At 45.0% G+C, this 19771-nt stretch overlaps 2 protein-coding genes across 3 annotated transcripts; one reads left to right on the forward strand and one right to left on the reverse strand.

Moving 5' to 3' along the window:
* The first annotated feature begins 647 nt into the window (after positions 1–647).
* LOC124692017 (protein S-acyltransferase 8-like) lies at positions 648–4549 on the forward strand. Its single transcript, XM_047225317.1, has 5 exons — positions 648–1050; positions 1754–1939; positions 2785–3066; positions 3193–3426; positions 3708–4549. Exons 1-5 carry the CDS (start codon positions 1006–1008, stop codon positions 4167–4169), a joined length of 1209 nt encoding a protein of 402 aa, XP_047081273.1. The 5' UTR covers positions 648–1005; the 3' UTR covers positions 4170–4549.
* A 95-nt stretch (positions 4550–4644) lies between these two features.
* LOC124691999 (tubby-like F-box protein 12) lies at positions 4645–8343 on the reverse strand. 2 transcript variants are annotated; one of them, XM_047225302.1, is made up of 5 exons: positions 7898–8343; positions 6541–6983; positions 5980–6067; positions 5706–5838; positions 4645–5630 (listed from the first exon to the last, which is right to left on the reverse strand). In XM_047225302.1, the coding sequence occupies exons 2-5, from the start codon at positions 6904–6906 to the stop codon at positions 4874–4876; spliced, it is 1344 nt and encodes a 447-aa protein (XP_047081258.1). In that variant the 5' UTR covers positions 6907–6983; positions 7898–8343; the 3' UTR covers positions 4645–4873. The 2 variants fall into 2 exon arrangements, with proteins under 2 accessions (XP_047081258.1, XP_047081265.1); XM_047225309.1 differs by lacking the exon at positions 7898–8343 and adding an exon at positions 7127–7413.
* Between the last annotated feature and the right edge of the window lie 11428 nt (positions 8344–19771).

Here is a 19771-nt window from a genome sequence, read left to right on the forward strand (position 1 = left end):
TTACTACTAGGTAGAGAGAGAATAGCATCAAATGAAAGCATATATTCCCTCCCTCTCAGGTAGTAAGAATAACTTTATTGACATAGTGGTTGAACGTGTAGTTGAAGTTTTGGTTTTAAAAAAACTTACTTTAGCTAATATTCTTTCCAGAGGTAAAGGATCGCATATCTTTGCAGATCCACACGTGGAAATCTGTCTAAAGGCATGGGAAATATTTTGGGAGGAGAACAAGCACTTTACCAGTTAGATCAAAATTCTCAGCCACTTGACATGCTCTCAGAAATACCTAAACCCTAACCAGTAATAGTTTTCATAAGAACATTGAATTGAAAATCAGCCGTTTAGAAATTCATGATGCGAGTCAGGGACAATTGAGACATGGATCTTGATCAGGGGGGTTCCATTGCAATATAGTACATCATGGTCCATGCCTACTTTGGCTAGTACAATCAACCAGAGAAATTGCCATTTTTTCTCTCAAAAAAGAGAAATTGCCAATTTTTCCTGGGAGCCTGGGTAATTTCCACCACCTGATGGCCGAATTTTCAGGCATTAATAATGACATTCATTTAATGTGAACATAAGAAAATAATACCATGTAATTAAAGTAAAAAAATTAAAGAAATAGTGAGAGTGAGAAGGGAGAAAGTGTCCCAGGGAACAAAGAACAGATGCTTCCCTACTCCGGCGGCGTGACAAGGTTACCTCCTCACCTCTCCTGACTGTAGCCATCCAAAATCAAATCTTTTGGGGCTGCAGCCAGATAGATAAATCTCTGTCACACCGAGGAAGAAGACCCACCGGCGATTCATCGCATCTCGCTTCTGTGCCCCCCTGGCCGCGTCCCGCCTCTGGGGGAAATCAACCGGAGAGGGAGAGGAGGTGGAGGGAGAATAAGAGTTCCTTCCTCCCGGTGGACGGAGGAGTACAAGGGCGGGCTGCGACGACTGGTGGATTTTCCTTCCTTCCTGCTTCGGCGCGGCGGCAGGCGGCGGCGGCGCGGCCATGGCCAAGCCGCTGAAGGTCTACCAAGTTTGGAAAGGCAACAACGTACGTGAGATTAGATTACTCCATCACCGTCTCTCTCCCACTCTTCCCCTATTCTTTCTTGGGTTCAGAAAAATCGTGCTCGTCTACTCTTCTTGATTTGTGGGTCTATTATCTTGTGGAGACATGTTGTATTGTTGTTTCTAACCTGGTGAGGAAGAAGAGGGTGACAGTGGGAATGGGATAAGGTCGTATCTTTACCTGGTTAGTTGATTGATTTGCATGTGATTTGTGTATTAAACTCCACTACTGACGAGACAGATGATTAAATTATTCTCGGTCGATTTGGAGCTGGGGTGAGTGGTGACAGTGTAAATGACGACCTTCCTCTCCCCAATAGGATAATCCAATTGGGAGGTCCAAGTTTCTTTGTGCAGCCCATGTTGGTGCTAATCCAACCAGGCTCAGGTTGCTTAGAAAATTATGCACTATGCTTGTAAACATTGCATCTCATTACTTTCTTGTGTAGGCATGCTTTTAACTTTTCTGTAGGATGATCCGTTAGTTCCGTTGACCTATTTCATCACTATTCAGGCCACTGAACTGATTAGTTCAAGGGTTTAAAGAAAGGGAAATTGTATTGAGGGGTGGGGATGGGTTCAATGAAGGAAACTACATTGACATATTTACTCTGCTCATGCCATGGTATGTTGTATTAGCAGCTGAAGCTGTCAGATGTTTCATTGATTTTTCTCATTTTCTTCAGATAATCTGGTGTGGTGGAAGGTTGATCTTTGGACCAGATGCCAAGGCCACTCTACTATCTTTCGCGCTGATCGCGACCCCTGTTGTTGTCTTTTGCGTCTTTGTGGCCAAACATCTCATACACATATTTCCTGCATATAATGCAGGGTATGCAATTCTGGTTGTTACTGTAGCCCTGACAGTTCATGTGAGTAACCATTCTTTGCATATCTACTAAAGAATTATGCTAAGGTCTTGCATAGGATGATAGGATTTGTTGTTCACCAGAGATCACTTGTGTGCTTCTTTCAGTTGGAGAAATACCAAAATGTTGACATATTTTCTGAGAGCTTCAGCGCAAAAATAGTTTGAAACATGCAAAGTTTCAGTATCTAATCTGAGTTAATCAGACATACATGTCAATATGTTCCACGTGCTGTAGCTTTGGTTTGGTGTATTAGTAATTAAGTTTGCCACCATTATGATCATAAAACAAGGGTTAATGGTTAAACTTTACCAGGATGTCGCTATCTTTTCATGATTGCAGTTTAGAATTTATGATGTGAATATAGTTGAGAATAAGCTAAGAACTTTTGTTTCTGTCATCAAGGGAACCTCGTAAGATAATTTTTAGCTTAGTACAGAGTCGCATAGATCAAGCTTGACGTTGTTGATACATCATTTGAATTTTGATCGTAACTGCACGTTGTATGTTAAAGTAGAACTTCTCTCATTGTGTGATCCTTTGATCTTCCTTTTCTTGTTGCCAGTTATCCACTTTTTCACTTACATATACTTCATGCATGGTTCTATATTTATGTCTTGACTTGGAAAATTGCCGCTCCATGTTGTTGTTAGTTTGATCTATTGAGCAATTACTAGTAATTTTATCCATGTTCTGATCTTGCAGAATAATAGTCTTTTTTTGTTACGGTTCTCCATGTGTTATGTTCTTTCTCAAGAGTGGACGTTCTTTTGTGAATTTTACTCCATGCTACTTTGTAAACAATAACCAAATCATAGTATGCTCTCTCTGCAAAATCTGATTGTTAGGTACTGTTACTGCTCTTCTTGACCTCATCTCAAGATCCAGGTATTGTACCACGGAATTCACATCCACCTGTGGAGGAGTTCTCTCATGACGCTTCAGCTCCTCATACTCTTCAGTTCCCTCGGATAAAAGAGATTATGGTCAATGGTGTGCCTGTGAGAGTAAAATATTGTGAAACTTGCATGTTATATCGGCCTCCTCGCTGCTCCCACTGTTCGAAATGTGATAATTGTGTCGAGCGGTTTGATCACCACTGCCCTTGGGTTGGTCAATGTATTGGACAGGTTTGTTATGCTTATTTATTTTTCCTTATTAAAGGAATCAAGCTATGAGTTATTTGACCTTTGACAACCTCACAGCTTCCTATCAAAATAATCTCAGCTTATCTGCATTTGTGTTCTCCTTTGCAGCGCAATTACAGCTACTTCTTCTGGTTTGTTGCTTCAGCAGCAGTCCTGTGTTTCTATGTATTTTCAATGTGTGCATTGTACATCAGTCTTCTCATGAATAAGGGCCAACATTCAGTGGTGGAGGCAATTAAAATATCTCCAGCATCAGTGGCAGTCATGGCGTATTGTTTCATTTGTTTCTGGTTCGTTGGTGGTCTCACCGGATTTCACTCATACCTCATTGCAAATAATAAGGTTAGTCCCCCATAACTATGAAGAAGGCACAACACCTAAACTAACAGCCCACATAAACCATAGGTAGGTACCTTCAGATACATTGTAGAAGGTTTCTATTTTCACCAGTCAGTAATCCATTCTCACATAAAGATTAAGATATGATGCTTGTATTGGCTAATTTGAAATGTTTGTGGTCGTAGCAAATCTCATTGGATGTGTTTTCTATAGCAGGCCTTTTTTATGCAATGCTTGTACAACTTTATTTATCCTGATTAAATCTCCACTTCTTTTTTCCCAAGACAACATATGAGAATCTCAAGTACAAATACAGCAACCAACCCAACGCGTTCAACCTTGGCTGCATGCACAATTGTTTTGAGGTTCTCTGCACGAAAAGGAAGCCTTCTAGGATCAACCTGAGAGCCATTGTTCAAGAGGAACACGTGGCATCCCAGCCACGGTTCAGCCGCTCTAGTGCACTGGAAGATGAGACGCCCCATCGTCCACGAGCCAAAGTGGAGGATGATCTTGAGATGGGACTTGACATCCTGAAGACCACACGGCGCCGGTCAGATGAATTGAGTGATGAAGAGTTCGGAACTGGAAGCAATGGTGCGACATACCACACAACTGGCTGCACGCCTGATTCAGATAATGAGATTCCTGTTATCCGAACTATGGCTGAGAGCTCAAGTGAAGCTAGGGTCCTGGACATTTCAGTTGGCAATGCTGCATGCCCCTCATCTCCTGTGCAGAAATAGCGCTGCGATGGACTTTGTTGATTGTCTATGAGTCTGTCGTTGCAATGAGAAATTGTCTCCAGCGATGCCCGTATGTGTACATCACCAAGTTGTTCATCGGGTGAGGGTCAGGATGCTGAAATTTGGATGAATTTGGGGAGTGCTGATTGATCACAGGGTTGTTTCTCTAAACATTAGTTATGCATTTTATGTTGCAAGATTCCAGGAAGAGTGTCTGAAGATTGTAGATTGCTAACTGTATATAATTTGCAGAGCTGTAGACCATTGAACTGTAAATTTTCTCCTTTTTAAATGCTTCCTCAGGAACATATAATCAGTAGCTGGTTTCGTAAATCCAAATTGCACCCAGGTGTTCCATAACACAGCACCATTTTCTGCCATCAACCCTCTGATGACCACACCTCAGAAAGAGCATTTGTCCCAGCACAGTTTAAGAGGAGTTCACGTGCATCAGTAATTAGTCATGTACACGTCATTGGCCAGGAAATAAAATGCATATCATTCAAAGATGTCTATTTTTTTCTGTTACAATGTACAAACAATTTCACAGGCTTTGAAATAAATGCAGCAAATAAGAGACCTTCAGATTTCTTGCCATTCTTGACAGTAGAGGAACAAATAAGTAAATCAACAACAGAAATAAAAAAGACAAATAAGGATGCACTTATCACGCACACACACACACATACACTAGTGATACCGATCTATTCACAAGCCAGCTTGGTGTCGAAACTGGTCAAGCAGATGGCGAATGCCTGGAACGCCGAGAGTGGGTATCGGTAGTCCATGGTGAACATGTCCTTCGTAACCTTACCAAACTGCAGAATCACCTTCTCGTGATCGGATGACGAGGACGAGGAACTCGAAGGCTGGGCTTGCTGCTGGTGGGGCGGCTGTGAAGATTCAGACGGCACGGCAGCTGGTTGTGGTGCGGCTGTCAACTGGAAGTTCTTCACTGAGGCCACGGTCACCCGACCTCGGAAGTTGAGGCACCAACACTGCAGCTGCTCATGCCATCTTGGCACTTTGTTGCAGAGAACTAAAGGCCTCTCCTTAGCCTCCCCACCCTCCTCGTCTGGCTGCACCACTCCACTTACTTCTGAGAAGCGAGAGCTGCTGAAGTCTGTAATTGAGAACCTGGAGGAGGGGTATGTGCTGCGAAAAGACTCGTCAAATGGACCAGGAAGGAGTTGCTTGGGTTGGCCAGGTACCACACCTTCCGGCTCTAGTGCAGATGCTGGGATGGAATGCATCGTGCACTGCATACGCCTCGGCCCCCTTGTGCCGAGCACATTTAGCTCATAGTTCACCTGGGCAACTGGGTAGCTACCAGTGGGTACCTTTGGTGAAACCCTTCTAGAAGAGATTCGACGGCTTGCACGTTGGCATGAGGCAAGGCTCCCAGCATTGTATGGCGGCTGAGTGTCGTAAACGATGAATTTTGTGCCAAGAAAATTTGACCTGTTGGTACACAATGTCAGATCTAAATGCACCTATAGTAAAATACTAAGAATGTTGAGAAAGAATGTACTTCACCTCATTTTTCCAACATAGCCGTTACTTGATCGCGAGATATTTTTAGAATCCACAGAAATTATATATTCGGTATATGTTGTCCGTCGATTCCTCTTAGCTGCTAGCAGGAACTTCCCATTCTCACTAAGCACGGCTACATGATACAGAACATATAATTAGCACATCACTTAGCAATGCTTACTAGGAAGATACTAAACAAATTCTGCAGGTATCCAAATTATACGCAGGAATTTTTCAGTATGAGATTAATGAGGGAAGCAGAAGATATGCTTACCAGGGCTAAGACACAAGTAGAGATAATAGGTTAATGTTGATTTGTCCCTTTTTATAAAGCACTGGATTAATCCATCTCGAGGTCCTGGCTGTAGATTAAAAAAAGTCAATGTCAAAAAATGCAAACTTTTGTAAGTAAGCACAGGCTTGCAAAAATTTTATGGGGGGGGGGGGGGGCAAAATGCTTTATTTTTTTCCTTCTAAACCTTGTACTCCCTCCGTTCCTAAAAAAGCTTCTCAACTTTGTCTAGAAAAAGCTAAGAAGTTTTTTGGGGAACGGAGGGAGTAATAAAAATCGTTCAGTAAATCTTTCAAAGTTGGGAGAGCGGTGGCTTGTCCTGACTTGTAGCTTGTGCAAAGCTACGCCACTGAGTAAGCATATCTTACCGGAGAAGCCATTTTTGAATTGCCACAAGTTACTTGCAATTGCTAAGCATACGAATTACTGCTATGTCGATTTCTTAAGATTTGGGCGAGAATCATTTCTCAAGTTCATATTATGTTAGGATGTAAGATGAGAATAAAATATACATCAGGAAATTAAACTCAGTTGAATCCTTACCTGTTTAAGAGACAATGGAAAAGTGAGTTTCCCACAGAACTCTGGGCTCTGCACTATATCTTTACAGATCTCTCTCCATGCCTTGCAGGCAGCTGCACAAGCAACAACATCTTTGCGGGACGGCCAAGTGCTCTCGCCTTCCTCCAGTCTTTTCATTACATCGCGGAGTAGTTCAGGAGGTAGACCAGCCCAGCCATTTTGATCAACTATTGCAGCTCGGTCGTGCAGTGCACTCAGAGATCCAACAGACTTCCCTCTGTGATGGCCGGAAAGACCAGGGAGACCCGAAATCCTCACCTCAAAACCCCGCCTTGATAAGCTTCCAAAGCTCTCTCTAACATCACGGACTATGCTGCGGAAAGACATCTCTTCCGGAACTGCGCGACAACCAGAACTTCACCAATTTCCTAGCTATCAGGATCTTCCAAACGAGCTTGCCACCACTGCATATACACAAGATAAAAACATCAGTAACTGCTGATCTCCTGCAAACAGAAAGAAAACTCCGATCTCTAAATATTTTTCTTTGATTTAAAAATCCAAAGATCATCACACAAGCACCATGAGAAGGGAAGAAAACAATTACTTGCTGACGTATGCACGCAATGGAGACAACGAAACGGTCAATAGCACAGCCAAGAGAAAACTATGTAGCCACCAAATAGGAAGATTAGCGTGTACTGTAAACTAAGCAGCATCCACTAAGGAAAGCAACTAGCCCGTATAGGCGAATCCCAGACGAACCAAACCATGTGAGATTGAGTCAATACCGCTCTAGAGAATACCATTCCCATTTGAATAGTCTCTAGTCAGTGGGCTAAAGGTTCTAGTCGCGCACTCAATACACGATAGATGATGGCAAATTGGCAACACAGACAGCCAACTCTCTGATGGTGATTGGTGAAGTTTCAGGAAGGAAAAAAGAAGCTCTCTGATTGCGAAAGGCTAACAGAAGACGATATTTTATTTTTATTCAAAAAATCTATTCATATCATGCGCCTGTGTACCACAATTTTGACCCGCTGTTTCCAGAGAAACAAGGGGAAGTTTGACCCTCTCTATCCCTCCTTTATGACCTGCAGTGCACTGCAAATCTCTTAGCTACTGTGGGCGGGCATAATATCTACAGGAACTTGCAGAGAAATTCTACTTCCATGTTGTGAAATGGAAGGGCAGAAGGAGGTTTACTGTCCATCTCATCTATGAGAAAACAAACGAAAAAAGGTAAACATCTAACCGAGCAATCGGAGCACGGGAAATATGGCAGATATATCATTATAAAGTTTAGAGCTGCCGAAAGTGGAGCAACCGGATGCAAAATGGAAGCGGTGCTAGAGAGGAAGGCATCGTTTCTTACCAGCCCCAAATCGAGCTCCTCGACTTGACCCAAACTTGGAAATAGACTCCTGCACAGAGATCCAATCTGTTTTGCCCAAGGCCAAAAGAGGCGAGCAAAAGCGCTCAGCTTTCCGCAGATGCAGCTCTGAATCTGAACCTGCGACCTTTTGCTCCTTCAGGAAAAAAAGAAGCTTTCCGCTCCGAATCTTGTTTCAAAAGGCGCGCGACCTCTGATGCAGAAGATGCAGAGGAAACGCACAAGAGACACCTGCGGGAGGCCGGAGGCCGTGCAGGACGGCGAAGGTGATTTGTGAGGCGCGGGGAGGAATTTATGGGATCGATTGAGATCGAGAAACGGGAGTTGGTTTTGGAGGAGGAGGGGGAAGACCAAAGACGAAGTGGACGGGAGGAGGAGCAAATCGTGAGTATTTTTATGGAAGGTGCTTTGTTTCACATGACACTCACCAACCAGCACCACATCGTCGTGTCCTGTTGTTGTGTACGATAATAGTACGAAAAATAATACTACTAGGATAGTATATTGTATATAAATGTTCACATTTGCTGACCGCCGATTTACTCAAGATGGAACTTATTACAGCAGGAATTCACTGGATTTGCTGGAAAAATCCTCCAGATCATATCAGTTTACTGGGTTTGCTGTAGTATTGATTTTGTAGTTTTGTGGCCATCTGCATCGGTGGATACTAGTATACTACGTACTAGACGAGCCACGTCTGAGTCTCTGGATCGCCATCTGGCAACAGTATCCTTCTTCGTTAGCGACTTCATTTGAAGAATCAATTTTTATTCTGGGCGTCGGTTTCCTCCACTTCAATTTGACTTTGGGGCGGCCGTAACATGTATGGTCCATATGATGTTTGCTGAGTACATGGCATTTTGTCAATGATATGTTTATATAATGAAGAGCATTCGTAATACAGACGCATATGGACCATCAGAAGCATCTCGAGCTGGTAGATCTTGTGGTAGATTGCTGCTTGTCTTCTGCATTTGTTTTCTTTTTAAGGGAGCTGCTTGTTTATGTCCGAAGTTATAATCATTCGATTTGGTTTACACTTTTGTGGTTAGATCTTGCTACTGACATCTCAAGTTTGTTCATAAAACTAAGCTGGTACGAGGGCTGCATATATAAAACAGTTTCTCAACATAACTGAAACATAATACCTACTCTGAAACAACAAACAACATCGTTCCGGAACATGACTAGTACACCTAAATTACACATACCAATCTAGAGAAATTACCAAGAGGCGATTACTTAATATAATTTAAAATATTTTTTTAATATGCCCGTACAAAAGCAGCACCACCAGAATATCATCATTGTTTTTCATTTTGCGAGAAGGATCCAGATGTATCACAATCCACAAAGAGTGAAATACACCCTATAAGGCCTTGTTTGGTACTAGAGTGTTTATGTGAATTAGCGGGGATAATACTTTAGAGTATTGGATGAACCTCTAGTGTCACCCAATTCCCAGAAAACCCCATCCCCAATCCACTAGGTAGGGGTAGAGTACTGAGTATTGAAAAAATACATTAAGATTTAGAAAAATGTGGGGATAAGTGGGGATTAAACTCGCAAATACTCTAGCACCAAACATGTATTTAGAATAAATGGGGATTTCAAATTTGGTGGGGATTATCCCCGCTAATCCCCACTAAAACTCTAGAACCAAACGAACCGAGTCCGAATCTTATTTTATGTGTGTCCTGAACTCGTCGGAGTAGCTTTGATGGTTGCTAATTATGCTAATTCCCCCGTGGGAATTTTTATCTTTTAACTGACTCACCTTCGTGGCCACCAGTGAGCGCGCTGACGAGAGGGGCGCAAAGTGGGAGTAGCTCCGTCTTTTGCACATGTCCAACGTTTTACTCCTCTATTTTCTGGACATGTTCGGGCTGAAGATCAAACCTCCACAAGAGTGAAGTAATTGGTATGGGTCAACCCATGGAGGTCCATCATCGGGTCGCTAACAAGTTGAGTTGTCGTTTGGATATATTTTTGTATATGTATCTAGGCTTATCGGTGTGAGATAGGAACATGACGATGGAACAATCGGTTTTTTTGGTTGGCGAAAAGTTTCCACTCGAGTGGATTTATGGCAGGGTAGATTCCTCGCTCCAGGGGAGATTGGTCATGTCCAAATCCTTCCTAGCATGCAATGGGTTTTCTCCTCGATGAAGGGGTCCATGGAAAGTACGATACCCACCGCTCACAATTTTATTGGATATGATCTGACCCTAAACACATATACCACTTGGTGAATCTGTCAATGGTTTGTCGACGAAAGGAGTCTGGTAGGTTAGGGCATATCAACACAAAGAGGATGAACATCACACTCATGTTGAAGTGGGTTTGGAAATTTTACTAGGGTGGTGATTCGATCCGGCAGACTAGCCACCAAATAACCAAGATGTCAGCTAGTCTAAATATAACAACACAAACAATATATTCCCTGCCTTGGGCCAACGGGTACATGGTTTGGAGAAGTATTGCTACTTTAAACTAGCCTCTAAACATGAGATTAGAGATGGGCAGCACACCCTCTTTTGAATGGACAAGTTGTTGTGGATATGCTTCATGATTATACTAACGACATAGTCCAATACCAGCAAGTCCGGGTGGTCCACAGATGGTGGTTAGACCTATCGCAAGCAAGACGGTTGATAGCCAATGGCACACTCTCTCCACATCTATCATTTGGATTAGTTATATGGACTTGAATAAATATTTGTAACCGTTATGAATGTGAGCCTTATTAGCATGCCTCGCATTTCGCAAGATAATTATTCATACGAGTAGGAGACAAGTTAGTTGTCCTTCTTATGAATAAAGTCTTTTTATGTTCATGTTTGGTTATGAATGAGTTGTTTATTTTATAATCCCGCTAATTATAGATTGAACGTTTATAAAAATGCTAAAATCCCGGAAAATATCCAAACTTGATAATCACATCATTTTTGAATGACACTACCATTTAATTCATGTTGGTATAATGTGCTCCATTCCGATGAATCACGAGGTCTTTAGATATTTGATATTTTGGCAATTGTAAATTATGCCTTATGAATAAAATTCCGTGTTCTGGTAAAACGGAATGTGAGCTAAATTGTTGAGTATCATAAATAATGATGTACTAGATTTCAGCAAGTAGTGGATATCATTATTTCATAAACTTCATTGTTGATTTAAGTAAATATGTGTATTTTCTAAATGAAACATAAGCCTGAAACTATTTGATGTGTTCAAAGAATTTCAGAATGAAGAAAGGATATTAAATTGACAAGAAAAACAAGTATATGCGATTTGATCAAAGTGGCAAAGTTTTGAGTTATGATTTTCTCCTGCATACAGACTTGTAAAATATGTTCCACAAATTACAATGTTTGAAATATATCAATATGATGATATGACTAAAGCATTGTAAATATCCAAACTTGATAATCACATCATTTTTGAATGACACTACTGATGTCTACGGGTGCTTCTATTCTTGTAGACAGTGTTGGGCCTCCAAGAGCAGAGGTTTGTAGAACAGCAGCAAGTTTCCCTTAAGTGGATCACCCAAGATTTATCGAACTCAAGGAGGAAGAGGTCAAAGATATCCCTCTCATGCAACCCTGCAACCACAAAGCAAGAAGTCTCTTGTGTCCCCAACACACCTAATAGGTGCACCAGTTCGGCGAAGAGATAGTGAAATACAGGTGGTATGAATATATATGAGCAGTAGTAACGGCACCGAGAAAAGTGCTTGTCGGCGTGTGGTTGATGGTGGTAATATTGCAGGAAGTACAGATGCGATAGAAACGAGTAAACAAGCAGCGGTAGCAGTATTTAGGAACAAGGCCTAGGGATCATACTTTCACTAGTGGACACTCTCAACATTGATCACATAACAGAATAAATAAATAGATGCTAGACTCTACACTCTCTTATTGGATGATGAACACCACTAACTGTGTAGGATTACACGAACCCTCAATGCCGGAGTTAACAAGCTCCACAATATTCGATGTTCATGTTTAAATAACCTTAGAGTGCATGACAGATCAACATAACCAAACCAAGTACTAACATAGCATGCACATTGTCACCTTCACGCTACGAAAGGAGGCATAAATCACATCAATACCATCATAGCAATAGTTAACTTCATAATCTACAAGAGATCACAATCATAGCCTACGCCAAGTACTACACGATGAACACACTGTCACCATTACACCATGCAGGAGGAATAAACTACTTTAATAACATCACTAGAGTAGCACACAGATAAATTGTGATACAAAACACATTGCAATCATAAAGGGATATAAATAAGCACTTCACTATGCCATTCATAACGGTGAATAAGTATTCGTGAAATATAGCCTAAGAAACCCACACGGTGCACACACTGTCACCTTTACACACGTGGGACAATGAGTCTCCGGAGATCACATAAGTAAAATCCACTTGACTAGCATAATGACATCTAGATTACAAGCATCATCATATGAATCTCAATCATGTAAGGCAGCTCATGAGATTATTGTATTGAAGTACATAGGAGAGAGATGAACCACATAGCTACCGGTGCAGCCCCGAGCCTCGATGGAGAACTACTCCCTCCTCATGGGAGACAGCAGCGTTGACGAAGATGGCGGTGGTGTCGACGGAGAAGCCTTCCGGGGGCACTTCCCCGCCCCGGCGGCGTGCCAGAACAGAGACTCCTGTCCCCCAGATCTTGGCTTCGCGATGGCGGCGGCTCTGGAAGGTTTCTCGTACCGTGGCTTTTTCGTATCGAGGTTTTAGGTCAGGGACCTTTAAATAGGCGAAGAGGCGGATTCGATGGGGCGACGAGGCGACGACGCACTAGGGGGGCGCGGCCCAGGCCCTGGCCGCGCCACCCTGTCGTCTGGGGCCCACAGGGCCCTCCTCTGGCGGCTCTCGGGTGTTCTGGAAGCTTCGTGGAAAAATAGGATGCTGGGCCTTGATTTCGTCCGATTCCGAGAATATTTCCTTACTAGGATTTACGGAACCAAAAACGAGTAAAACGAGAACCGGCCCTTCGGCATCTCGTCAATAGGTTAGTTCCGGAAAACGCATAAATATGACATAAAGTATGCATAAAACATGTAGATATCATCAATAATGTGGCATGGAACATAAGAAATTATCGATACGTCGGAGACGTATCGGCATCCCCAAGCTTAGTTCTGCTCGTCCCGAGCGAGTAAACGATAACAAAGATAATTTACGGAGTGACATGCCATCATAACCTTGATCATACTATTGTAAACATATGTAATGAATGCAGCGATCAAAACAATGGTAATGACATGAGTAAACAAATGAATCATAAAGCAAAGACTTTTCATGAATAGTACTTCAAGACAAGCATCAATAAGTCTTGCATAAGAGTTAACTCATAACACTACAAGAAAAGTTGCCATGGCCGACGAAGTTGAAGTCGCGCCGTGGTTGCTGGTGTACCATGGCCGACGATTTTGGTCCCTCCGTGGTGCATGTCAAAACTTTTTTTTTCTCGTTTTTGAGGCCACCTAGCCCGACGAAAGCGGCCAAAACGTCGCGTATGGTGGCCCGGGACGTGGTGCATCGCGAATTCTCGGGTTCGCCGGCCGAGTCAACGCAAATCCGCACCGTGAAGGAGTACCTTTTATTTTAGTTTTATTATGATGACACTCCTCCCAACCTTTGCTTACACAAGCTATGGCTAACCGAACTTCTTCTGCAGCGTCCAACAATCACATACCATGGAGGAGTGTCTATTTTGTTAATTAGTTTGGGACCGGGAATCCCGCCAAGCGCTCTTTACAAATTATTGGATGTTTCGATGGGCCACTAGTCCATTGGTGAAAGTTGCCCAACAAGATTGAAAGATAAACACCACATACTTCCTCATGAGCTATAAAACATTGACACAAATAAGAGGTAATAAATTTTGAATTGTTTAAAGGTAGCACTCAAGCAATTTACATTTCGTGAATGGCGAGAAATACCATGTAGTAGGTAGGTATGGTGGACACAAATGGCATAGTGGTTGGCTCAAGTATTTGGATGCATGAGAAGTATTCCCTCTCGATACAAGGTTTAGGCTAGCAAGGTTATTTGAAACAAACACAAGGATGAACCTAAGTGCAGCAAAACTCGCATAAAAGACATATTGGAAACATTTATGGAAGACTCTTACACCGTCTTCCTTGTTGTTCAAACACAAAACTAGAAATTATCTAGACCTCAGAGAGACCAATTATGCAAACCAAATTTTAGCATGCTCTATGTATTTCTTCATTAATGGGTGCAAAGCATATGATGCAAGAGCTTAAACATGAGCACAACAATTGCCAAGTATCACATTACCCAAGACATTTATAGCAATTACTACATGTATCATTTTCCAATTCCAACCATATAACAATTTAACGAAGAGGAAACTTCGCCATGAATATTATGAGCTAAGAACACATGTGTTCATTCGAACCAAGGAGCGTGTCTCTCTCCCACACAAGCATGATGTAATCCAATTTATTCAAACAAAAACAAAAACAAAAGCAACACGTACGCTCCAAGAAAAAGCACATAACACTAGTAGGAAAACCCTTATAGGCGAAGCTGAGTTCGCGGCGCACCGTTTTTGGTGCGCCACAGAAAACTTATTTTGTGGCGCCACGAAGCTCCGTGCGCCTACGGGGGGAAATAGCGGATTTTGGCAGGCGCCTTCGCTAAGCCGATGCGCCACAAAAACTCATGGCCCCGCACCCCGTCACCCCCAATCATTGGTTTTACACCCCTATCGCGCACAAACCTCTGTGTGCGCCACGGCAAACCACTTCTTTCCGTGGCGCACGGGGCGATGCTGCGCCACAAAAATAAGGCATTCCCCCCGTGGCGCACCGCATTCCGTGCGCCCGCGTAAATAAGTCATTCGTGCGCGCATCGGCGGCGCTGGCGGCGCTCGCGTGACAAGCCATTGCCCCGTGGCGCACCGTGGCTGGTGCGCCCGCAGCACTAGCGAACCAGATCTGCCAAAAGTGAGCAACCTCCCCACCTACCACACTACACAAGCCATTCTTCTTCCTCCATCTAGCCTCGGTCTCCCCCTTCTCTCTCATACCATTCTTGACTCCACTTTTCACTTGCTTGGGTATTTATTACAATTTTACTTTGCTGGATACTTAATTGAGTTGAGGAGTATGGTGCCTCCACATTTCTCCTTCGAAGTCATCGATCGCGGTCTGCGTCCCGTATCGAATCTAGAAGGTGAGTAGTTGAGGAGACATACATATGCTTGGAGGAGACATGCATATGCTTGTAGATCTTGTGTGGCCGTCGTGTGTATGGATGCTTGTTGCGGTGAAGCGCTTGTGTGTGCTTCTGTGGTGGAGTGGATGTTGCCGAAATGTTGATTCATTTCCGTTTCGCAAGTTTTGCACTACCCATATGTCCTACTTTGATAGAGAGTAAATGTTTAATTTTTCCACTCCATGTAATACCTTGAGAGAGGTACTACCATGCATGTGTGCATTTCAGGCGGTTCTAATTTCGTTCTATGTATACCATTTGGCAGCAAGCATGGTTCTTCGATGAGTTCGCTCTAATCTCTGGGGATACAAGATAGACGCGAAGGAGGACATTGATTCGAACAATAGGCGCGATAAGATGTCCGTGTCGATCATGCAAACTCGAGCGCCGGATCAACCCGATTCCGGACAACCGGAGGAGCACCTGCCGAGGCGCGGTTTCATGCAAGACAACTAAAGGCGCGGCCGCCCCCATCAAATGGTGCGCATGAAGACCATGTCGAGCGAGACGACTATCATGAAGAAGAAGACTATCATCATGCCGACGGGGACTATCATCAAGTAGAAGAAGAAGTCGACGGAGAAGATCATCATGAAGAAGAAGATGCCTACGGGAGAACATCATCATGATGAAGAAGATTCCGGCGCGACCACGCTTAATTTCGCCTTGCGGACTCTCATGTTCAAGACCGCCTCCTCCAGGAGACGAGCAACGATAGAGTTGCGCCTAGAGAGAGAGCCAAGCTGTCGCAAATGGAGAAAGACGGATGACTCCGATCTTTCTCGGGTGTCGTCCTCAGGATACGCGCGTCTTCGCATGTAACGCTTGATTACCCAGATGAAGACGTTGCACAAGTGGACCGATTCCAAAATTTCTTCAAAGAAGAGCGAAATTCTCGGCACGATCGTCTCCGGGAGGGGAACACATTGCCAAGTAGTACCGAGGAGGCCAAGAAATGCGCAGTCCCCTGACCTACCGGCAAGTAGACAAAAATACCACGCCCGCATTAATGATTGTGTGATTTATAGTGCGAGTACAAGGACAGAACCACATGTCCGTGTGTGGCCACCGATCGTACAAGGTTGGGAACAAGAAGGTACCTCGAAAGGTGGTATGGTACTTTCCTATCACTCCCCGTCTCGCCCATAGCCGGTATTTCGTGGACCCTAAGGAAGCAAAGCTCATGCAATGGCACGCAGGAAAGGCAGGTTCAAGAAGATCCGAGATGGCCATAAGGCCGACACACCCTTCGCACGCCGGGATGTTGGCAAACATTGGACATCGCCTTCCCTAGGTTCGGGCGACGCAAGGAACATCAGGTCGGGTATGAGCACCGATGGACTCAATCCGTTCGGGCAACCGTGAGTAGCACGCATAGCACCCTCGGCCTGTGTTTGTATGGCTCACAACCGCACCCCCGTGGCCGTGCACCAGCAAAGGTACATACACCGAGTACTCATTCGGGGCCGAAACAACCAGGTGTCGACATGCATTTGTATCTCGGGCTGCTGGAAAGAGGAGTTAGACACGTTGTGGAAGACGCCACCCCCGTACGTGGGACGCCACACTAGAACTTATTTCGATATGAGAGCCGCGTTGATCACGACGGGCCACGCGATCATCCCGGCTACGCATATGTATCCGGGGCCGGTGGGCCACGGATTCAACGCTGTGTGAAAGTGCATGGACGATACCCCGCATCTACAACTACTAAGGATCCCGGTCCTCGAAAACCGTCACCTGTGTGCTCGAAGGTGGCTTTCGCTTGGATCACCCGTGGAGAAAACGCGTGATCTGTTCAACGGTAAAGATGAGCCCGATGGACCCCCTCACTTCGAGGAGCGGCGCGTAAATCGATGATCTTCTCTCGAAAAATTGGAAGAGTGCCTGCCGGGAAAGAAGCTACCGAAGCTGTGAGTCACAAGCCTCATAGTATGGAAAGCGAGGTCCGTTTTCTCCACGACTTGGAGCACCGGAAGGTCCTCCACACGCCCCACAAACCCTCGATGTCATGCACATTACGAAGAACGGCGACGAGGAAATCGCTTTGGCACTTCTTGCAACTCGCAGAAGTCCAAGGATGGACCGAAAGCAAGATACGATCTTAAACATTTTGGCATCGTGAAAGATCTTCAAGCTCCCGATATCGACGATGATGATGATGATGATGATGATGATGATCGACTAAGTGACTCAACGCTTCCTCGTAAAAGGCTAAGAAGAACGGTGCGGGCTTCCCGCCGCTCGCTCACACAACGAGTCCCGGAGGAGCTCGAGTGAAGCTGTGCCTCCTAGGGAGTGAAAGTCTTCACCAAGCATTTCTGTGGAATATGCTGCATATCCGGACGTAGCGAAGAAGAGGTTCACCTCCAGATGAAGTCTCACGATTGCCACGTGCTAATGACGCGTATACTTCCGTTGCGATCCGAGGCATAATGGACGAGCACGTCCGTGATACGCTGTTTGGCCTATGCAACTTTTTTGACGTTATCACCAGGAAGTCGATCGTGCGTGAGGCAGCTCAAGATGCTATTGTGGATGAGATCGTGGTGATACTGCGGTGAGTTTCCGGTTTACTTCCCCGCCCGCATTCTCGTGATATATGCGTCCATCTCCTTCTCCATGTCGTTGAAGACATCACAGCTCTACCAACGTTCCTCCACAACATGATGCCTTTCGAAAGGCAGAACGGTGTCATGAAAGGATACGTTCGCAATAGGGCCCGCTCCCACGCAAGCATGGCCAAGGGGTTTCTAAACCTACGAGTGCATCTCCCGCTGCATCATCTAAGCACCGAGGACGACGAGGATCATGTTGGTCTACCACCCAGACGCACCCCAGGAGGCTCGCCGGAGCCTGGCCACCGCGAGGGCTACCGCCCACCCATGCTCAAGACAAGGAAAATCGACGCGACGACTTTGACAGGCTCAACGGTCGCGCTACAACACTTAAATCGACCGAACCTTTCGTGCAGCATATGTACATGGTCGAGTTAATTACATCGATATGGGCCGGCCGAGGAAGATGAGACGTAACCAAAAAGCACAACCTTACCACGCGTTGGTTCGCCAAACTCAACCGGCTGAAGCACAGAGAAATACGCCACCGAAGACAAAACTCATATACACCTTAATACAGGGACCCGCGCATAACGTAAGGACCTATCAGGGGTACGTACATCAATCAGCATGTATTCTACACCGAGGAAAGGATGTAAATAGTGAAAATCAAAACTCAGAGTAACTATGTCGCTTTATACGCCGATGACGAGACTAATGTCAAGGAAAGATTTTTGGAAGGATCGAGGAGATATGGGAGCTCAATTACCGTGAGAGACGCGTGCCAATGTTTCGTGTGAGATGGGCCAAGAAGGTCGAAAAGAAGGCCGATATTTCACAACCATGGTTATGATCTTCGATGCAAAATCGAAGAACGCATCCGCGAAAAATGAGCCATGGGTACTCGGTAGCCGTTGACCAATGCTTCTTCAACATCACCGATCCGTCGAGGCCTAGCCGTGTTGTCGTGAGGAGGGGGCAAGAGGAGCATCATAGGAATGCAAGGAGACGCCTGCACCCAGGAAGACTTGGGACAAGAACGGCGGGACCCGAAGATGGAGGAGGAATTCGACAGCACTTCGGTATGCCTACTACTAGTAAAGTAAGAAGGAAGACCTCCCTACCCTAAAGGTTGTCCATTCACGCGAAGAAATCTCAAGGTGGCCGGTATAAAGTATTCAACCGCCAACAACCGAAAGTGGCAAGAAGATTGCGTGCGAGGACGGCGCGTGTGCTCAAGAGTCGGACGAAGAAGATCTTTTTTTGGTGTATGTGTGTGTGTGTGACAAGTACATGCATGTGTGTGTGAGAGAGACAAGAACATGTGTGTGTGAGACAAGTAATTTGTAATTGAAAATCTCTAGTAATTATTATTAAATGTTGTGTTGCTTCTTGAAAAATGCACAAAAACATTTTTAAAAAGGGAAAAAAGCAGGGCAACCAGGGTTCGAACCCTCGGGTTACCCAAGCCTACCAAAGGCGACCATCGGCCAATGCCGTGTTTCGACAGAACACAAGATTAGCCTGCGAGCGCACAAGTCGTTAGGTACCAGGGCGCACCTAGCACGCATGCGCCATAGAATTTTACCCCCCGTGGGCGCATGCTCCAGCCGAAAGCCATTAATTAAGGAATTCTATGGCGCATGCACAACTAGGTGCGCCACGAATTCTACCGACTTGAGAATGAGCGGTCGGCTCTTCCCCCCATCTCTCTCTTCCCCACTCCCACACTAGCGGCTTCTTCCCCACACCCTAGCGCAACCACCGCCGCCACCAAGCGCCGCGCCGCCGAGGAGGAGGAGGAAGGGGACCAGCCACGCCGCCGCGAGCAGGGACGCCCAACCCCGAGCCGCCGCCGGCATCAAGGAGGAGGAGGACCGCCACGCCGCCGCCGAGTGACGTACCCGGTGAAGGGAGGCCGCCGCGACATCGAGCGGCGACGGAGGCCGGCCGCACTCCTCGAGGAGGAAGAGGAGAGGCGACCGTCGTCGCTACCGTC

This window comes from Lolium rigidum, chromosome 1 (assembly GCF_022539505.1).
Source record: "Lolium rigidum isolate FL_2022 chromosome 1, APGP_CSIRO_Lrig_0.1, whole genome shotgun sequence".
NCBI lineage: Eukaryota > Viridiplantae > Streptophyta > Magnoliopsida > Poales > Poaceae > Lolium > Lolium rigidum.